The 20,090-nt window shown below is 40.5% G+C and overlaps 1 protein-coding gene across 12 annotated transcripts in view; it reads left to right on the forward strand.

Moving 5' to 3' along the window:
- Positions 1-20,090, forward strand: part of TPK1 (thiamin pyrophosphokinase 1) — a 306,307-nt gene that overhangs the window by 158,955 nt on the left and 127,262 nt on the right. For all 12 annotated transcript variants that reach the window (XR_015706569.1, XR_015706568.1, XR_015706576.1 and 9 more), the window contains one exon: positions 19,439-19,534. Coding sequence is in view for 9 of the 12 variants with exons in the window: in XM_087766426.1 (XP_087622552.1) it covers positions 19,439-19,534 (96 nt within the window). In the remaining 3 variants the exon portion in view is untranslated. The remainder of the gene's footprint in view (positions 1-19,438; positions 19,535-20,090) is intronic.

The following is a 20,090-nucleotide window of genomic DNA, read 5'->3' on the forward strand; positions in this document are numbered from 1 at the left end:
GGAATGAGAGGCATCATTTGCCATTTTCTAGAAAACTAAAAAGATGTATAAAATTAATAATCTGAATAAAAGCATGTTTAGACAGAGATGTCTGGGAGGGTAAGTGTGTCATATCATTTAAGAATAACAACAAAACTGTTTCCTGGGTTGAGCTGGTAGTGACGACCTACTGAGAAAGAGCCTTTCTTTTAGAAGGTAATTTTTTGTTTTCTTTTTTGGATCATCAGTTTAGATGCTTCTGTGACCTTGGTGAAACCAGCTTGACTCTAAAGAACAGAATCCCAGCATATGGTTTTCAAGTTGTAATTCTAATCATTAAACCTAAATAGTGCAGGTGATTGTTTTGTTTGTTTGTTTTTTAAACTTTTTTAAATCTGCAGTAATAAACAGCCTAGAAGCAAAACTGGATTTTGCAATCATTGGGTTATTTTTCTTCTACATGTTTTTAATAGCCAGTTTACTACGACCTGATGTGATTTGCATCTGTTGCGGAGAGAGCTTGTATTTCATTTTAATGACTTTATTGGTTAATTTGACAATTGATAGATTAAATCTTGTTAAATAATGTAGGATGAGAATGGGTCTAATTAGAATGTTGATACCAACATTCCTTTTTCAGTATTGGAAAATTAAGTTGATTATTGCCACAAATACTGTTCCAGGAATTTTTCCCCCAAATCTGATAGACCTCTTGGTGATTTTTAAAGAATACAGCAAAAGCTAGAACTCATAGAGCAAAAGCATATGTCCTAAATGTTTACATCAACATATATCTGATTCATAGATTCAGATCTTAGGCACTGTTTTTCAAATATTCAATAAACTAACAATATGTTAAAGTGTATGAATTTTTTTTTCTAATTAATTGACCTGCATTTTTCTAACTGCTGGTATGTGCATTGTAAGGCGTAACACTGGATTTTTCATGGAAAATAAGAATCTTCATACTTGCAGAGCTGTAGTTCGCTTTTCACTTAACTAGATTTACTAATCCAGAGGAGCGACTACTACAGTGAATGTGTGCTTTTCAGTGGAACTTCAAACCTCTGTGCCTTTGAACTACAAAAAGTGCAAACAAAATTTTCAGATCAAATCTCCTGTTTGACCTCCAGACAAACCAGACACCATGTTTCATGCAAATTTTAGGTAAGAAATTCAGACAATCCATCATACAGGACAGTCTACAGATACGTTCATCTGATTAGTCGGTATGAGTATCCTGAAAGGACTGTACTCGAAATTAAGTGAAGTAGAGATGCATCTTCGCTGTAGACAGATGCAGATTTTTATCTGCTCTCTCTTGTGTCCTTCTATATCAAGCAGCTTCCACATCAAATGTCCAGTTTGTGGTTATGGAGTGGGTTACAGGCCTGCAGCTGTGATTGATATTTTATTGCTATTTATTTATGTTACCCTTTTGCTACGTACTGTAGAAATACAGTGCAAAAAGAGGGAATGCATTTTCCTCAACTAAGACGGGACATGATTATAGAGTCATAGGGAGGATAAGAGAGACAATGAAAGAAATCTTGATGATTATGATGATGATGATTATATTATTATTATTATTATTATTATTATTATTATTATTATTATTATTATTATTATTATTTATTTATTATTATTATTATTTCTGCCCAATCAAATATAACGTTTCATTGCCATGCTGGTTCCAGAACCAATTGTCTGTCTGACGTCTCTGGTTTCTGGTTGTACTGCAGGCTGTCAAGCTTAGTGCTTCTGGCTAAATTTCCTCAAAGTCACTAGTAATGGTTCCTTGTCTTCTCTCCTTTCTCTTCTTCCCGGCCTCCCCTGCCAGCATGGGCTTTGTTGCCAACTTGAGGCCAACTTGATGAGGTGTTCCCTGGGATGTCTTTATCCTGATTGACCTGAGCGTGTCGGCAGCATGACCTGCAGTGCTCCTGAGCCTGAGAACATAATGCAAAGGGGTCTGCAGCAATTCTGCACAGAGCTGGCACGGAGGGAGCACTGCTTGTGCACTTTGGTTTCACTTGTCGTGTGTTTATAGGTCGTAGGCTGGGAATCATCAATACAGGAAAACCCTTAACAACTGCCTGAGAAATACACAGAATGTTTAGAATTCAAAGTACTTCCAGAGCATTGGCATGCCCTTGACAATTGGTTACTATGTGTAATTATAGCATAATGTAATTATTCCACTAGTCATCTTTATCGTTTTGTAGTATGGGAAGTAATAAAGTCTGCTGTGATTCATTTTTCAGCTGAAAAAGCCATCTCTGTAAGCATACTACTGAGCAAGAAAAGCTACTCTTGTAGTACAATCAAATAGATGGTGTTTATTCTCCCTGCCCCCCTGCCTCCCTAGAGTTTTACTAATAGCTTACTTAAAAGCAGGTGCTTGATTTAATCCTGTCAGTGCAATTTTGCATCTCTGTACAGAAGAAGGATGGCCCAAGATAAATCAATAACAGAGGAAGGGAAGGTGTTAGTTTAGGGATAAGGCACAGTTACAGGAAATGGGGTAATACAGATTATCACTAGCAATTTCAGCTTATCAGGGATGCCTTGCAAGGAACCTTTGTCCAACATTGCTAGGCCAATTTATTAACTCATTGATCCATGCCCATGTATTTCTGAATACTTTGTTTCCCTTGTCCCTTTTGCTTTATTGATTTCATTGTACATCCCCGCACTTAATCTAGAAGTCAAATGTATGATGCTTTTACAATCATTTGTGATGTCACGGTACCTGTGAGCCCCATATGTTTAGGCTGCTCTCTTCCCTGCCTCTGCCCCCATCCCCCAATCTGTTCTGAAAAGAGCCATTCCAGGGGGGGGCTGTGCTCCCCATTTAGGTGAAGGGTCTGTTTTCCCTCCAACACAAGGTGCCTTGTCAGAGGTTTTCAAAAACTGGTCAAGGACTCTCGCCTTGACAAGAATTGAAACAATTCTCTGTATTGTTTCCGCAGGTTGTGGGTTTGCATCATTCAGTACTGCTTGAGAGTTGATTCACGCATTCGTCTCCTTTCACAGTCACTAGGAAAAACTGAGTGAGGGAGATCCTCAGGGGTTAGGTAGGGTATGGGTGTCTGTACGTGTTCTTCCATTTCCTCCTCCTTGTACTGTGATGTACAGGTTGCATACTGTACTAATCAGCATCTGCCTCAGTCTCCTCCATCCAGTTGTTTCTCCTGATAATGTGAAGCCAGAGGTTGGAGACGTCTTACGAGTGTTAAAAACATGGGCTCGTTTCAGAGCTGAGCGGGAGGATGTCCCTGCTCATTGCAGGGGGGTTGGACTAGATGATCTTTAAAGGTCCCTTCCAACCCAAACCATTCTGTGACTCTATGAAGAGTGGCTCTCCTGCTGTTGGTGACAGAGCAGGCTGGTGATGGGAACCCCAGGTTCCCTGGCTGCTTGTCAGGCCAGGAGGGGCCAACGCGGGGAATTCGGAAAGGTAGCTGGAGGGACTGCAAGCCAGGGCAGAGTATGGCTTTCATTGCGGTGATGTTTTGTTTTGCTTTGAAATGTGGTTGTCCTACAAAGGGGCTGGCCTTTGCCATGGCTTGGCTGGAGGGTGGAGGTACCGACACAGTGTATCCTGTCTGAAGCAGCTTTCTGACCAAAAGTTTTGGGCAGAGAAACTAAATTATGAAGAACAGGAATGCGTCACTAGTGAATAGGAAAAGGCCACCGGTGGGAGCAATGGGTTGCTACTTTCCTCACAATTTGCATTTTATACTGTCTTTATTTCTGCTTCTGAGCTAGAAATCTAGGAAAGTGATTAGTGAGTTGAAACATTGGAAATGAAATAATTGAATATTTGGAATGGAAGAGGAAAAAGTGAGAGCTGGGTGGTGCAGCAGGAATATCCTCTCAGATCATTAACTTCTGTTCGAGTCACTGGAGATTTTCAAGGTGATAGAGGGGCTCAGTATTAAATAGCTATTAGGTGCACTGCTTTTAAAGAAAAGAAAATTGGATAAGAGAAGCAGGCAGCACATCAGCCTTCTCTGAGATGGGCTGTTCACAACAGTGATTGGCGGTGGTTGGCAGTGCTTGTAGGACTCCCACTGAGATGAATGTGGTACCTAAAAATAATTATCTGAGGGCAATAATTCATTATTTACTCAAAGCATATGAGATACCATGAAAAATGAAATGGAGGAAGAACATGAAATGATGCAAATCTGGCTGTAGTGTTTGGGACTCTCTTACTGCCTTCCCAATTTCACAGGTATGTCCCCTGCTTTGCCAGCCCTGGGACAGTCAGGTCAGCAATGTCTTCTGGTGTATGTTTCTATTGTCTGCTTATTGCTGCCCAAATTCTTTATTTTATATACATTATTTCTAATCTTACATGTCTTCAGAAAGAAACAGCTGAATCCCTTGAAGTATAGTTGTTTGGCCCTCAAGTCTAAGAGGGTCTTTCAAGGATTGTGGACGTCACCTGTCCCCTGGACTAGGAGCTCTGCACCTTACACCAGTGTTGGCCTAACAGCAGTGACAGAACGTGACTGGAATTACTGTGGCCCCTTTGCGATGATCTGTAGATAAAGCAACTGTGCTGTGTCAGCTCAAAAATCTTGGAGAAAATGGCATATTTTCCTGAAGCAAAGGGAAATCTTGTTCTTAGTTATTCCAGCTCCGCAGGAGGAGGAAGCTTGGTTCAGCGTTGCATCATGCAAAGTATACATGTTAGTTGAGTTCTGGTTGCAGATACTGGTGATGATGGAAGGTACTGAAGGTATGGCACAAGATAATTTGTACAGATTTCAAGAAGAGTTACAGATTGCTAGAAGTCAAGAGAAGATGTGGCTTGAAGTTGAACGTTACGTGATGCAAGTGAAAGAAACCCCTCATCCCTGTTTCTCACCTCAATTTAACTTTTGCAAAGATGCTTTTTTGAGAGTACAAAACAAGAAGTTTGGGGGATGGCAGCCCTATGCAACTACATCAAACATCCTAATGTTGAATAATAACAGCAATCTGTCATACAAACATATCAAAATAATTGGCTGTGCTTCATTGGTAATGTTGATCAGACTGCATGGCAGCACCTTCTGTCACCAAAATGATTTACAGTAAGTGTGCAGATGTTATTTACAGTGACCTACTAATTCTTCTTTAATGAGGGACTCTATTTCTTCTTGCACATGATAATCTTAGCTCCTTTTAAAATGAGCTCTGTTCACTCTCCGCCAAATTATTTGGAACAAATAAGTAGTTAATTAAAATGTCTGGTGCTATAGCACTATTTGAAGTTTAATATTAGCAAAATTTTGGCTGAACTTGGTAGGAATGAAGGAAAATGCTCCTACTGTCAGAAGAGATGTGTTACGGTCTTTTGCAAAACTTACTGAACACAAACAAAGCTTTTCCTTAATGGTATATTCTTACCTAAGTCTGTGATAGTTCTCTTCTACTGCTATTCTAACAATCTAGCCAAATCCTTTACTTGATTAATAATAATTTGAATGAATTGATCATAGTGGTTTTAGGGTTTTTTCCAGTGAATCCATTAAAAACAATGTATTTTACATTCCACTAGACTGCATTCAGGTACCAATTTTAGTGTTAGACTGTCACATTCAAAAACCTATGTGATTGAAAGCTGCAGTTTTGAATTTCATTTGCATTACGTGCGCAAAAAAAGTTGGAAAGAGTTAAAGTATCTAGGGAATAAAAGCACTGACTTCACATAAAATGTCTAGAAGTGTAACAGTGGCTCTTCAAGTTTACATGAAGAAAGTATTAAATAACTTAGTAATAATACAATCACAGAATCACAGAATGGTTTGGGTTGGAAGGGACCTTAAAGGTCATCTGGTTCCAACCCCCCTGCCACGAGCAGAGACACCTTCCACGAGACCAGGTTGCTCAAAGCCCCACCCAGCCTTCCTTGAACACTTCCAGGGATGGGGCATCCACAGCTTCTCTGGGCAGCCTGCTGCAGTACCTCACCACCCTCATAGTGAAGAACTCCATCGGAAAAACAGCTTTTGCTTTAAATCTGCAGCAAAACCATTTCCACTGTGGGTCTCCAATGTGATTCATTCAAATGAAAAAATAAGCGAGTTGCATACTTCCTCTGTTGTGGTATTTTTATTTTTACTTGATGCAGCATGTAATTCTAGAGTGCTTAGTTTTTGAATTTCCAAAGGAAGCAAAAGCTTCTGCGATGGCTAAAATGGGCATGCAGAATAGATGACGATTGCTACCTTTTTGTGCTAACTTCTTGTTTTCTGTAAAAGTTAAGGTGAAGAAATTAAGTATTTAAAGAATTTTAATATAGGAAAAGCACAGATGATCATGCATGGCTATGTCTTCAAAAGTTGTGGAGGAGAGGGAGGCGTTTGCCTTAAGCAGTTGTTTATCTGATTAGGATTATGGCTACCTTACATGTCTGTATCATGATGGTTCTTGTTGCCATATAGACTACCTCTTGAATGCTTATTCACTTATTTTCACAGTGCATGCTGGAAGTATTAATTTATTGCACACTTGCAGGACTGAGATGGAGAAGGGCCAAAATCAAAGCCGAACAAACACGCACAAAGCTAGGAACCATTTAGTGCCTGAACATGACTGTGGGGCTGTGCACTGATGCTTGCCCAGATCACGCAAGATTCCCATGGAAGCATCAGTGGCTGAACCCTTGGATGATGAATGTTGTCTCAGTGCCTTGATCGCAAGACCATTTCCTTCTGATTCTTTTGGATGTGGATTATAAAACCAAAGACTGGCAGAGAGATGACTAATTTGCAATGAATAGTAAAAGTAGGGCATTGTCTCCATCTGCCATGGGTGGACAACTAGTAATTAGGCAGACATGGAATGAAAGGTGTAGGGGGGGGGTTTGCTCGTTTAAGGGAAAACTGTTAAGTGTCTGAATGTACTGGAATCTGTTGACATTTAGAATATGATCTGTAGCTTGAAAAGCAAAGCCTCTCAACAGAAATAATTTTTGTGGTCCAATTCAGGCACAGGACTGCCATCCTGTTATGTAAGGACAAGCACACCGAGTTCCTGCGAAAAGGAGAGCAGCTCTAATGCCTTCTGGCAGTAGAGAAGGGCTGCTTTGTATATACCACAGGTATTCCTTGTGTATTGGCTTTACCTGTATGTTTTCTCTGTCTGGATGCTAGGGATTTTGAAACATGAGTTTGAAGAAAGATTAGGAAAGAGAGAGAGTGTAACTGGGCATCACATGGACTGTGGAGATATGCAACGCCTGCGTGCATATCAGCTGAACAGAAGACTTTGGTAAATATCAGGAGAAACACCTAGTGGGATCAGTTGTGGTGTGGTAGTTTTCTGCTGGAAAGAAGCAAAACCTCTGAGGCTTGAAAAATCTTTTCATTAAACTGAACAAAACACTTGAGAGCGTACTGGAGAAAAACTTGCTCTGTAGAAAGACGGACAGGATAACTGAAAAGGTTAGTTTAACCTCCATGTTTTATCATCCAATTAGTGTATTAAGTGCCTTCTCACAGCAAATCCAGCCCTTGAAAACATTTAGAAAGTGTTTTCTTTGCAACTGTCTTCATACCTTCAGAAGTGTCTGACAAATCTTTAACAGAATGGGTTAAAGGGCAGTCACTAATGTTCATGTCACTAGCGTTGCTTGAAACTGCTTTGCAGGGATAGGCTTTTGAGTGGTAGAGTAAGGTCTGGCATTGATTTGCTCATAGGGCTGTTCTGTGCCGGCTCAGTGCAAGCATAACCTGCCTAGCTCTGAACTAGGTTGTTGGGAAAACCTAGCTAGCTCTGAACTTGCTAGTTGGCCTCCCAGGAGCAGTGGCAGTATTTAAATCTGTTTAGACTGCAGAACTCACCAGAGAAGACAGAGGCTTTCAGGTGGAGCCTAGGCTGAGCTTTGTTGCCCACTAAAGCTTGGTTAGGTCCACTCCAGTTTGCAATCGCAGCATTGACTACAGTAGAGACGTAACCATTGTCTGCAAACCCCAGCTGGAAAAGAGCCAAATATTTGGAAAACTTCAGAATTTAGGGGAGTATGTATCTGCGTATTTTGCTGTCTCCACGTGGATCTGCTTCAGACTTACAGCTCAGGCAAGGTTCAGTCAAAATAATCAATATGTGTGGAAGACTTGCATGAGCTAAAAAAAATTGCCCCTTCAAAATGTGCACATGTAGCCCTGCTGAGCTTCTGATGTCTCTTCTCACAGCTTTTTGAAGCTGTAAGCTTTTTTTAGATCTCTGATCAAAATGCACAAGCAAGTCTTGATATCTTTTTTTCTTTTCTTTCTAACAGCAGTAGCTTAAAATAGAGGATGGGTAGAACGAAGGAAAATAGAAAAGGGGAAGTTCCCAGATGTGATTATGTGTTAGAATAGGGCGTTATGGAAATTTTATATTGTGCCTTACTGTCCTGAGTATTGGTATCAATGAATGTTAGGTCAGGGTCACACAGCAATCATGTTAGCCTGTATAACTGATGGTAAGCTCAAAGCCCAGCAGGATGCTTTGTCTAGGCAGCAGTCAAGGAAATGGCTTGTCTTGAATCCTTGCATGTTCTAGGTAGTCTGTTAGGCCACTCTGCCCTCATGTGTGCACCCAGCTCCTTTAGATGCTTGCATTCGTATTTTAGTGCAATATGTAACTCTGCTTTTTCGCTGCATTCAGTCCCTGCAAACCAGTTACAGTTCTTTGCACAAATGGGTGTAGCTTGCATTTTGAATTATGAATGTGCCCTGACTGTCCCATTGCCCTTTGTCAACAACAGATGTGCAAGGGCAAATTCTGCTCTCAGTCATGTTGGGGAAGATCACAGGATCTGATCTTTCACATAGATGTCTGTTCAGGGTAATTCACTTAAGGCATAAACTACACCATTAATAGAGATCAGACTGGGTCCCCTGCTTTCTGGAGATGGACATATATCCCTTAAAATATAACCTGTCCAGTGGACTGTGACTGATCACAGCTCACAGGACGGTTAGTGGAGTGGGTTCTGAACAGACCCTGTTAGAACAAGAAGGTGACTGTCCAGTGCCTTTCGTAGTGTCTGTATCTATTACGTTGTGTTAGCTTGCCTCTGCCAGGGACCGTAGCTATCTGTAGGGAGAGCTAGGAGTGACACTGGTAGACTTCAGAAATCACTGTCGCTATATAAAGCACAGGAATAGCCTACTAGGAGAGACCTAGGGTATACCAGTGCAAAATCTCTTCTTGCAAAGCTCTGTATTGCTTGCAGAGTCATTGCTGTTAATTGGCTACACATTATTTATTTTGTTTGATGTAATGTTTGTCACCTGTTCAAAGCTTGAAGCCTTTCACATGTGCAATGCAAATATTTTCAGTACAGTAAGCTGCATATTCTGATATGTAATTGAACAGTCCCCTGAATAGTTGTTTATAGATGATGTGGAAAAGAGATGGGGAGAAAGATGTACAGCCCAATTGCAAGGTGTCCTCCATTTCTAAACCTGCAACTTCGGCCTGTTGAAAAAGCAGGCCTTGAAGTATACCTGGAAGATAAAACTGGTTTCCAGCTTACCAAGTAATCAAGCGCTCTCAGACCTAAAGTTTCAATTCAGAGTACTTGAAGCCCTCCACAAATCAAAAATGAAGCAACTGTGTGAATATGATGTGTGACCTTTTATTATTCAAGAATCTACCTCAGTTATGCGAAAGTATAGCAAATATCCTGAATTTCACTTGGAAATGCGTTTGTACTCAGTGGAACACTTGCCAGTGATGAAGTCAGAGCTGCTCTGCTGGGCAGTGGTTTAATTTTCCAAAGCTTTCCCTTATGTCTATCAAAATGTCAGTATGTCAGTTACTTGTGTTCCTGGCTCCCAGGTGGTTTGGTGATCTTTGATGGGAAAGGATTGTAAAGCTAGGTGGTGGTTGTTGCTGCTGTTGTTATTATTATAATTGTTGTTATTTATTTTCATTGCTGTTAGCTTTGCAATATCACTTGTTGAAATACAGAACAATTGAATTTAATTCTCTTTTGAACTTGGGAAACCTGTCTAAAAAACTGGTCTACATGAAGATTAGGCATTTGCAAAATCTATTCAGTCTTTATAATTCTTGGACCCATAAAGTTTAGTTCAGCACACAACACTATTGCTAAATAATTAGCAACGTGCCCTTTGACTTTGGCACCCTTTACAACATTGGTACTTCTGACATGAAAATCTGTTGAAGCAGGGACAGGAACTTTCCTCCAATTACTTCCCAAAAGCAACATCTCTTTTATGTGTTAATTTTCTGCCTGTAGTTAATGTGGAGAATGTATGGTTAGCAACAAATATTAACTTCACTCTGCATTACTGTTTCTGGTATCCTATAAAGACGTGAGCAGGATGTAAACCTGGTGTGGCAGTGCTGGGAGATGTGCAGTTTTCAGCAATGTAAACCTGCTGCCTTTCGCAGGCACCAGCACATATTGGAAATGTTATATAATCTGCCTGTCCCAGATGATCTGCCTAGAGAAAGCAAAGAAGACGTCCATAAATTTCAATTAGCCATTCCCTTCATAGAGAAGGAGAAATATGACTGGAAAGAAGGCTGCAAAACTGAAGGAGAAAGAAGAAGGGCCAGGCATATCATTTAAAGTGTTGGAACACTGAAGCTGACCTGAATTGGGCTAAGGATATGTATAGCATTCTCCTTTTGATCTATATGAAATGATCTATATGAAACGATGGAGTATTCTAGACAATGAATAAACTCCCCCTACAGAAAGTTTCTTCTGTTCCTTGTGACATACAGCTTTTACGCTGAGGCTGAGAGGTTTTAGAAACTGTCAGACAGAACAATAACAAGGAAGAAAAAAGCGTATTATCTAGTCACATACCTAGCCAAGTTAGAACTTAGTACACAAATTAAAGGCAGACAACTGTTCATAAGACAACTAAGAAGCAGTGGGAAGTAATCAGTGACTTTTCTGAAGGACCAGCCTTGGGACTAATCTTGCTATTTTCAGTAGTACCCCAATACCAAAAAGAAAAATGAGCTACTGAATTGTATTGATAGCACAAATTTGGGAGTTTTATCCACAATAGGAGGATATTTCTCTTTTCAATTTGCTGTCTCTAGGTAATCAAAATCTTTGAATCCCTTTGTACTCATCTTGTACATGTAGACAGAGTTGTGTAAGAAAGTACCTTTTTTGTGAGTGTAGCACACATTTGGGGCCTGGTCTCAATTAATTCTGCCCCGTGGTTGATATCTGAGATGCAGCTCCGCTCTCACAATCCAAATTTTGTTCAGATCAATTACATAGCTCTGAAACTAAGGACATACTGGTAGATGCTAGCTAAGGAACAAGAGTTCTCTCGCATGAAGCCTGTCTGAATGCGAGGGAGAGAAACTAGCTGTGCTGGTCATATATATTTAAATAAGCTTAATGTTTAGAAATGCCTTGCAGGGAATTTTATGCCATCTAGGTTAACATCTGTTTTGCTATTTTCTATGCATTTTTCACAGTCACAGTGCTCTTGGGTCCCTAGGTTGCTGGCAAAGGATCATATCAAGGTAGTGTTTAGGATGGCTAAAATTTGCCAGCCCAAATCCTTGAAAACACCCCCGTACAAGCCTTGCTGTTTTCTCCTTGTTTTTCTTACCTTGAGATGAATCTTGAGAATTGGCAATCAGTCTGGAAACTGAAGTCGATTCAAATACAGTGTCTGCTTATTAACTTCAGTTCTTTAGAGTGTCTGTCATCCTATGTGATAAAAAGCAAAAGCTGTTAACCTGAAGCCCTTTTAATTTAAAAAAACAAAAACAAAAAAAAAAACCCAACCAAAAAACAACAAACCACAAAAACCTCTTTGGTTACTGTGCATAAAGTGGTGTGGGATTTGAAATGCAGATAGCCTCTCCCGCTCCCTCCCACCTCATAAAAGCTACCTCAAATGGTTGAATTGCAAGGAATACTGCATGCCCTATTTCTTCAGCTTTGTGGGGCGTAGGATTTGTGGTTGGGGCAGCTTTTCTGTTTCCTGCTTTATTTCAGGAGAGTGCTTGACTCTTATTTGCATTGTCATTGGTGCAAGTGCCAAAGCTGGTATTAGTTTTAACATGCGTTTAAGTGTAGTTACGGCATTTTAGAAATGATACAGTTCTTAGTCTTCGTTCAAAGTGCATCCAAGTCAACCAAAAAGACTCTCATTGACACGACTGGGTAGTGGCTCGTGCTGTCTGCACTCAGTGGCGCGTGCTTCCCTTCTGTCAGAGACTGGTGATCTTCCAGCACTCTGATTTCCCTTACATGAGCTACCTCATATCTTCATACGTAAATGCACACAGATAGAGTAGCAATTCCTGTTTTCAAGTTACTTTCCAAGAAAAGCAAGGTACCGTAATCAGCCCTATCAATAGGTTAGGATCCAAAGGGCCTAATCAGCTTGGTAGACAAAAGCTTTTCACAGTACTGATTACAGAGGGAGCCTGACCATCAATTAAAACTCCTCTCTCGGAACCTTTGTTTTTCAGACAAGGAAGGGCACATAAGGGAAATTTCAGAGAAGATCCAAAAATAGCAGGTGGCTGTCACTGCTGTGCTGTGCTCAGTTTTAATCATCAGATTGGAGAAATAGCATGTCTCGGTTGCACAGGGATGTACAAATGTAGGTCTACTGTTTAAATGCCAGAAATGGGTATGGAGAGAAATGGGTTGTATATATAAGACTGCAGCTCCTAGCAGACCTTTCTGCCTCAGTTTTCTCACGCAACACTCTCACCTTTCCGCTTGGTTATTTAAAAGTTTTAAAAGACGTTAGTGGTCTTCTGATAAAGGTGTGACAATGATGTATATTTTATTGAGCTTTCTGACTTGTGGGTGAGTATTTAACATGTTTGCTTTCATTCACCGAACTTAATAAATCAGAATAATTTGCTCCAGTACAGATAAATACTGGGAATTTATCCAGCAAATGGAATGTTAACTGTGCTATTTGGTATTTGTTTGCTTGTTTGTTTTTTTTAAATTTGTGAGGGTTTTTTGCTTGGGTTTGGTTTCTTAGATTTAGAAAGCTTTGGTTTTCTGCTTTTCAGTTTGTTATACGTAGCAAAGGCGGCATGTTGGCTTTCTTTAGTATTGGTCAAATAGAACTAAACAGACTCATATTTTGTTCATTTTAAGTAATTGCCATACTTTCATGAACAACAGACTTTTCTTTTGAAAGGGGGCAACCTAATTAATGCAGAAGAACTCTTTCATTGCTGCTATCTCAACATCGAATGTATGGTATAAAATAGCTGTCCTCCACCAGAAGCCACATGCTGCCTCATTAAAAACAAAAACAGGAAACATTTTATTTACTTTGTAAAAGACCGTATCAAAATAGAAATAGGGGAAGGGAGGAGAGGCTGCAGCTGGTGCAGTCAACGTTTCAACTATATAGCTCTTTGGTTTTTTTAATGCTTGTCAAATTTGACAAGTTCATGTAGCTTTTGGTTTGCGGAGGTGTGCATATGTTTACATATATTTACTGGTTTTGTTTCATGCCACCAGATAGCACTTGTTTAATAAATCAAGTGGTGTTATATAAGATTAGAAGTGATGGTCAAAACCGAACATTCTTAGTTTGTTTTTCAGTAATGGGGCTTTCACTTGAGTGTGGATTTCAGTTATTTGGCTTCCAGTGCATATGCTTCAACAGGATTAATAAATTCTTTTAGTTAATCTGAATGGCAGCGCCACTTAATATGCAATTGGATGAGTCAAAACATCATCCACCCCAGAACTGAGGGCCAAGCAATCTGTACAGTATTAGCTTTGCGCTGATGCCAAGCAGCCAGCCAAACTTGAGTCCAAAAACTGAAAGAAAATGCATTGCACTTAATTATGTATTTTTGGCTATTTAAATATCCAAAATAATTTTCACCAATTACACGTATTTGTTTTGTTCTCTACTACAAAATTCAAAAGGCAATTCATACAATTAAGCTGATCAAAAGAGAAGCTGTTCAATACTTGTTGTTCAACAGTATTTGAAACTCCCAAAAGAAATCAGTGCACTTAACTGCTTTGCCTTCCATGCTTGCATCCTACTCCCAAAATGCAAGAATTTTCAATTCACTACTTTCCTGCTGGTTTGTAATTCATAGAGATAAACCAGCTCCGTGGGTTTGGTGCCATCTTACTACATCAGTCTCCAGTAACTTAAGAGCCTGTAGGAAATCTATGCAGCTTTTATGCCTATCAGTAGCTCAAGCTAGATGTTCTTGTTCTGTCTTTCTCCAGTCCTGTGTCTTTAAATGTTTTCAGAAACCTCATGTGACATTCTAGCCTGCTCCATCTTTATCTTGGTTTCCATTCCGGGAGAGTTGTTTTGGATCAGCTGTGAAACACTGGGCCAACAATAAAGACGACCACTGTCTGGGTGACTGCTATCTCTGCAAGAAATGTTTCCCAAACTAGTTTTTTTTCTTCCAACACTGATTGAATGCTCTGGTCTAGCAACACCACCCTCCTATTACAGAGAAGGTGGTAGAAGGTAATGTCTGTCATCTGTTAAACGTGTTTGATTATGCATCCACATGTTTATCTTCTTTGCTAGGCTTGGTCCAAGACCTGCAGTCAGACCCTGTGGTCCCTTTCTGTTCATCGATGCCTGGTCTAGAGCAGCACTTTGCTTGGATCCATGTATGCTTTTTCCTACAGTTGTTTTTCGGTATCAACTGCACTGAGTCCAATTCAGAGTGTTAAATACTTGTCTGCATATTTGGGTATAAAAATTTCTGGGGGTTCAAAACATTCAGCTGGCTGCAGCTAGTATATGTAGAATGTGGAGGTTTGGGGTTATTCTCTGAGTGGGCAAAAGCGGAAGAGGATACCAGAGGGGCAAAATGACTGAAATTCCCTTGGGCCAGAAATTTACATTAAAAAGAAGAGAGAACTAGGAACCCTCTGCCTCCTTGCTGCTAATTGACCTCTTCAGGCTCTCTGAGGTGGAAATATCGCATGCTGATATACCACAAGTGAGGGAAACATATGTTAGGGAAGTCTAGAGCACATGATGCGTGAGAAAAGGCTGAAGGAAACTGGTTTGTTCACCCTCCAGAAGAAAAGGTGAACAGGAGATCATATTGCTGTCTTCAACTTCCTAATGGGAGGGCAGAGAGGAGACAGAACCACACTCTTCTTTATGGTAAGCAGGGATAGAAGAAGAAGCAACAACCACGATTTGCAATACAGGAGATCGCAGTTTGACGCTGGGAAAGAAAATTTCACCACAAGAGTGGTCAAGCACTGGAAGAGGTTGCCCAGAGAAGTTGTGGAGTCTCCATCCTGGGAGATGCTCAACCTGGACTAGAAAGGGCCTTGAGCAACCTGAGCAAATCTAACCTACTCTGAGTGAGAGGTTGGACCAGATGACTTTGAAAAGTTCCTTCCAACTGAAATAGTTCTGTGAATCTATAGCTCTTACTCAGTTGGTCTGTGAGGTATTGGGATTGACTGGGTGCATTACTGTTTGGGCAGGTGAGGTCTAGGGGAAGGAGAGTGTTTAGAAATACCATTTAATTTATATAGGTCCCTTAAACTTTATTTGTCTGTGCTGTGGTTTTGAGAGGCTCTATAAGCTGTCTCCCTTCTTCTCTTTTAACTTGAGGATATATGGTTTTCCTGTGTCTGCCATTAATACTATATTGAGATTGATACCTCAAAATTGAGCCGCAGTGCAACAGAGATTGTTAAAAGACTGAACTGGACGTCACTGGTGCACTCAGTGAGCACAGCCAGACACAGGCTTCAAAAGATAGACTCGAATGGCTTGCCGTAGGAGGGTCTTGGAGATAGAGTGCAAATTAGGATATTTTATGTATTCTGTCCTAATTATATTCTCATGCTCAGAAAGATTAGAGAAAGAACAAACATGTTTTTTTCTTTTAAAAAGAGATTAGTAAGGACATGGGGAAATGGACATCTACACACTGCTTTCTTCAAACATACAACATGCTGTAATGCATAGTATTTCTAAAAATGGGAGAAATGCTGAGATGTTCAGACTGACATTTCAGTGCCTGTCTGATTTCAGTGTCTGTCTGAAATATAGGGTTCAATAATCCTATTATGTGTGTCTGGCACACTCCTCCTTCTTTAGCAATGTGCCTCCCATAACTGCTATAATAAGACAGAACAGCCAAAGCCTAATTCTGTGTGCCTCATCCTATCATTCAGCAAAGTTATATCGTCATCAGATGCAATCTATTGTTTTCTTTCCTGCTGTGTGGTATTGATTTTTCTAACCTTTCCTAATGTTAAATTTGTTTGGCTTTTTAACTTTCTTACCAAAGGTTAATGTTATTAAGTTGAGCGGGTATCTATAAAACTACAAGCGTTATTGCCTATCTTGCAATTGTTATACTGTCCTTTCATTAAACCCGGGCTGCATCGGAAAGCTCTGTCTTGAAGATTTTTGTCATTCAGGAATAATATGGTGAAGGTTGACAAGAACTGCATTTGAATTGTCATCCAATTCTGTGGTATAAAATATTGGATTTGATATGTCAGGAGCAACAGATCTATCTAAAACTCTCTTGCCATCAGTGAACATGAACTGCACAGACATTAATTCCAGCGAGGCTGTAAAGAGGATGCAGGAAGATGCGAGTGCTGCTGCCTGTCCTCTTCCCCAGTACAGTCTGACCACGCCAGTCTCTTTGCCATTGTCGCGAAAGGAGCAGATCTAAAATCTCTGCCGATTCCAGAACTGGTTATCTGCTTGATGTGGAAAGAGAATGAGAAATCACAGTTTAATTTGAAGGAAGTGGTGGCTTTAATGGTGGCACTCTGTCAACGTTTTTCAGTATGATCTACAGCAGTACTTGCATAAAGTGTCAAAGGTGCAGACAGCGAATAAACACTTTCAGGATACCACTGTTAAGCTGAGTTTCCTTTTTAGTTACTGCTGCCACAGTGCCCTCTTGGTATCAGTATCATGGGTATCATGCCTTTAATCATCAGTATCATGCCTTTAATGAATTGTGCATTTGACATCCCGTTTACACATTTAGATTGCATTTCTGTGACATGTATTTGAGGCCTTTTGTTGTGAATACGTGCAAAAGACAGTAGCAGGGCTGAACATAAGACGTCTATGTGTGGTGCATCACGCCTTTCTTCTGGAGCTGCGGCAAATTACCTACGGTGCTCTTCAGCCACCATGCTGATGTTATCTTGCCTTGGTAGTACCTTGTAGTTGCTCTGAAATATTTTTCTTATCAAAGAACATCCTGAGAAGCTAGGCAAGAACTAACCTCAAGTGAAATGTTTTTAATAGTAGAAAGCCTAAAATAATAAAATAATTTAAGCTGTTGTAGATCATCACTTAATAAAAAAGACCCAGACAATTTGGTCTTCCCTGGGTGGAGACAGAATTGCAGCCTACCTGCAGCTGCCAAAACCTGACTGTCCAAGGAGGAGATCGGGCTTGTTAGTGACTACAGAAAGGAGTATCTCAAAGTGCTGGGGGGAGAGTGGTGGTTAAATCTTTTATTTATAAATTAGTACCTGTAAACCACTTCTGCCAGAGCTGTGAAGCCAAGGAATGGCCCTGGCAAAAGATAAAAGACCTTCCTTCTCTACTGCTAATTTAAGAGCTCAGGTTCCGTCTCCTCTCCCATGCTCAGCAGTAGCTGTCCCTGCCATGGATTTAGTCCTCAGCTGTCGCGTTCCCGTGCTGTTCAAGGGCTGATTGTGAAAGACTGGGAGGTTCTGTCTGTTCAGAGTTTCTCACAGCATGGTGTCTCTTGCCACTATCAACGCCAATAACGAGACCATCTGAGAGCACCCCATTCTTAGCGAATGAGACATCTTTTCATTTAGAGTGGATTTGATTAACAAAATCCCTTCAGTAGTTTTCAGATCCAGTTGTGAGCTTTCTGGGTGGGCCTGAACATCTCTATACCTTTCTTGGGCTCCCTTGGTGTCTGGCTGGCATTGCACAACTCGCACGTTCAGTACAGACTCCAGATAGCTTGTGTCCCTTCTCCCCCTGCCAATTTTATGTTTTGGCCTTCCCTGATGAAGAGCGGAGACATGGCAGCTCTTTAAATTGTTTGATGCTTAGCACTGAGTCCAGGCTCCAGCTGCATTTTCTCTAGCCTCTTCGTGGTGGCAGCAGCATCGCTTCTGCAAGGGTGGTCTTTGATTACATGTGCTGTTGCAGCTATGTGATGCTTCATCTTGGTGAGCCTGTTATTACTACTTTAAAAGGTATTTAGAGCAGCATCAGGTATCAGAAAGGCTACTGCTTTTGACCAGGTTTCCTTTCAGAAGTTTTTGAGGAGGCAGGAGAAGAGATATAATAAAAAACATGCTGTTATCTCCTCCCTTATCTCTTCTACTTCATCCAAATCCCCTACTGCATCATGGTTTTGTTTGGTTTTATACGCATTCTGGCTGTGTGGGGAAGCATTTCAGTGGTAGTGTGTGTCTTCCTATGGAAGGCTCATCATTTTGTTGCACGCAATCCAAAAACTCCATCCATGCACTGATCTGGGAAATTTTGTCTTCTGTGCCTTTATTTTTACCGCTAAGGTAGAGGCAACTTTAACATTTTGGGTTTTTTTCTGAGGTAACAAAATAACATACGTTATACACACAGGCACACATACAAAGATTCTGTAGTCTGAATGCTTTTCTCTGATCAGTTGTTATTGTGTATAGCAGAAACATAAAATCTTGTCAGATAAAGACAAAGCTAGGAGGCTTTTAAGGGGACCTTGATGTGGTAGGAGAGGGAACCTCTAAATCCAGCGTGTATGGTTCTTATTTTAATTTACGATGCTGCATTGGGTATTTTGTATCCTTGAAACCTCTTTGAATAGTGACTTTATCTGGTAGATATACTCTGCTTTTCCTTACTCAGCTTTTTACCAGAGGCTTAGGAATTGCTTTAGCTCTCAATTAAGAAATCTGAACTCCTGCTCTTCCCCACTTTAACATGCTCTCATCCCTATTACCCCACTGCAAGGAAATCGTTGTTGTATCACTGCAAATTAACTAGTACAACTGCACTGGTTCCAGGAAGCTTAAACACTTTTGTATGCTTGCATTTATACACATTTGAATATATGTCGCAGAAACATAGTAACTGTAGCACCAGAGAGGACAGTCATTTTCCTGGAACCTGACCTGGAAGTTACTGATCACCCAGGGCTCACTACACCAGAACTTGTCCGTCCAGCAGAGCATCGTAGAACATGCTTATCCAAACTCACAAATGTACTTGATGGGTTTTAAATATCTACTCCTATCCCTACCAAATCCCTGTTTCATAATGATTTGTTCAGCTGGGACCTACGGTCTTTGGACTCTGTAGGGGTTACACTCTTACTTAATTCTGCATCTCCATGCAGAGACTTTAAGAGTTGTTGGCTGCAGTTAATTTCACCAAAGACAACATTAGTTCTCAAAATAAAAGGTGACTGACATTATTTTTTTTTCCTCTCCATTTTGTTGCTTCTTCACTAGGGATGTGAGTTAATTGAGACCATGGATCAGGACCTTACAGATTTCACCAAGTGCCTTCAGATACTCCAGAAGAAGATAGAGAAGAAGGGCCTCCAGGTAAAGGCGACACATCTTTTGTCTCTGGTTCTTAGTAATTACTCTTCCTCTCAATGTATTTAGGTTTATGTTTTAAGTTTGCACTGAAATGAAACAATATTTTCTGTAGCCTTGCCATTCTGTGGTTTTACCGTAATTTACTGCACACCTTGTAAGCATTGATGCTTCTGCTAAATGGAATTACGCAGTGTGTCAACGAACAAGCGCTGGCTTTCTTAAAAGGCAGCTTGTATTGATTTCTGTTAATGAACTACCTAAAGTGCAGAAGAGCTGTTGTGGTTCGTGTTCAAAGCAAGAGTCCCACTTGGGCATGTGAATATATTTCCAAGTCTTGGCACACTGAGCCTTGATGTTCACCTCCTTCCTCTCCCCTCCCAAAGACGAGATGGGAGGGGGAATCTTATCCTGCCAACATTACATATGGTAAGCAATATCTCCTTCTGTAAAAGGTTCCCCTGGAATCAAAGGGAACCTTTGCAGAGCAAGCAGTGCACTAAACTTAAAAGAAGCCATATGGAGTTGTCAGCTGCTCATTTCATTGGAAAGGCAAAGGAGG

The sequence above is a fragment of the Nipponia nippon genome, unplaced genomic scaffold, assembly GCF_047370975.1.
Source record: "Nipponia nippon isolate SJK-2023a ecotype South Korea unplaced genomic scaffold, ASM4737097v1 scaffold_1, whole genome shotgun sequence".
Classification (NCBI taxonomy): domain Eukaryota; kingdom Metazoa; phylum Chordata; class Aves; order Pelecaniformes; family Threskiornithidae; genus Nipponia; species Nipponia nippon.